Raw genomic sequence first — 831 nt, 5'->3', positions numbered from 1 at the left:
CCTTAAGAAGCTTCCATTGTCAAACATGTCCTCAGCTGCTGGGTCTAAGGTCCAGTAGTTGCCCTTGCCCGGGTGTCCAGGCTCCCTGGGGATCTTCACAAAGCAGTCATTGAGGGTCAGGTTGTGTCTGATGGAGTTCTGCCATTTCTTGGAGTTTTCTCTGTAGAAGGGGAACCTTTCCATGATGAACTTGTAGATGCCCCCCAGGGTGAGCTTCCTCTCTGGAGAGTTGGCGATGGCCATGGCGATCAGGGCGATGTAGCTATAGGGGGGCTTCCCTCTCTGGACTGGACGCTTTCTTCTCCTTCCTCCAGACGTCTGGATGTGTTCTTCATGTTGTCCAGGGTGGAGCTCCTCCGAGGGACTACAACTCCCCTTGGGCTCAGACTTGACAGAAACTCCATCCTTAACCCTGACTGAGCCAGGTGACTCCATGGAGAGGTTGGGGGAGCTCCCCATAGGGCTGGAGGCCTCATTGGGCGAGTGCTGGGGGTCCACAGTCATGGTGCACATGCCGGAGTAATAGGAGAAATTTGCCAAATTCATAAACAATCCCCTGTGAGCTTCTCCTCAGCAAATGTCATCTGGGATGTGTGCAGAGAGTCCAGGTGCTGCTCCCCCTGCTGCCACCTGTCTTATATATCACAGGACAGGCGCCTCCCAGTCCTCAGGTCACTGACTGCAGCCCCCACCCCCCATGGTCCCTAGATAGCCTTTAACCCTGTGCAGGTCAGCCCCAGTCCTGCAGCTACTACACTGGGAGGAACTACAAAACACAGCAATCACTGAACTCAAGGAGATCAGCGACAAAAAAAGCAATGGAGTCTGCCC

The 831-nt window shown here is 54.4% G+C and overlaps 1 protein-coding gene across 1 annotated transcript in view; it reads right to left on the bottom strand.

The window, feature by feature from the left end:
* LOC138798867 (forkhead box protein E4-like) overlaps positions 1-546 on the bottom strand; it is a 1233-nt gene extending 687 nt beyond the window's left edge. Inside the window, exon 1 of the mRNA XM_069979482.1 lies at positions 1-546. This exon is cut by the window's left edge and continues 687 nt beyond it. Coding sequence (XP_069835583.1) covers positions 1-546 — 546 coding nt within the window.
* Positions 547-831: the final 285 nt, after the last annotated feature.

The sequence above is a fragment of the Dendropsophus ebraccatus genome, chromosome 8 (assembly GCF_027789765.1).
Source record: "Dendropsophus ebraccatus isolate aDenEbr1 chromosome 8, aDenEbr1.pat, whole genome shotgun sequence".
Lineage (NCBI taxonomy): Eukaryota > Metazoa > Chordata > Amphibia > Anura > Hylidae > Dendropsophus > Dendropsophus ebraccatus.
Note: the sequence above shows the minus strand (reverse complement) of the source record. Positions and strands in the feature narration are given on the sequence as shown.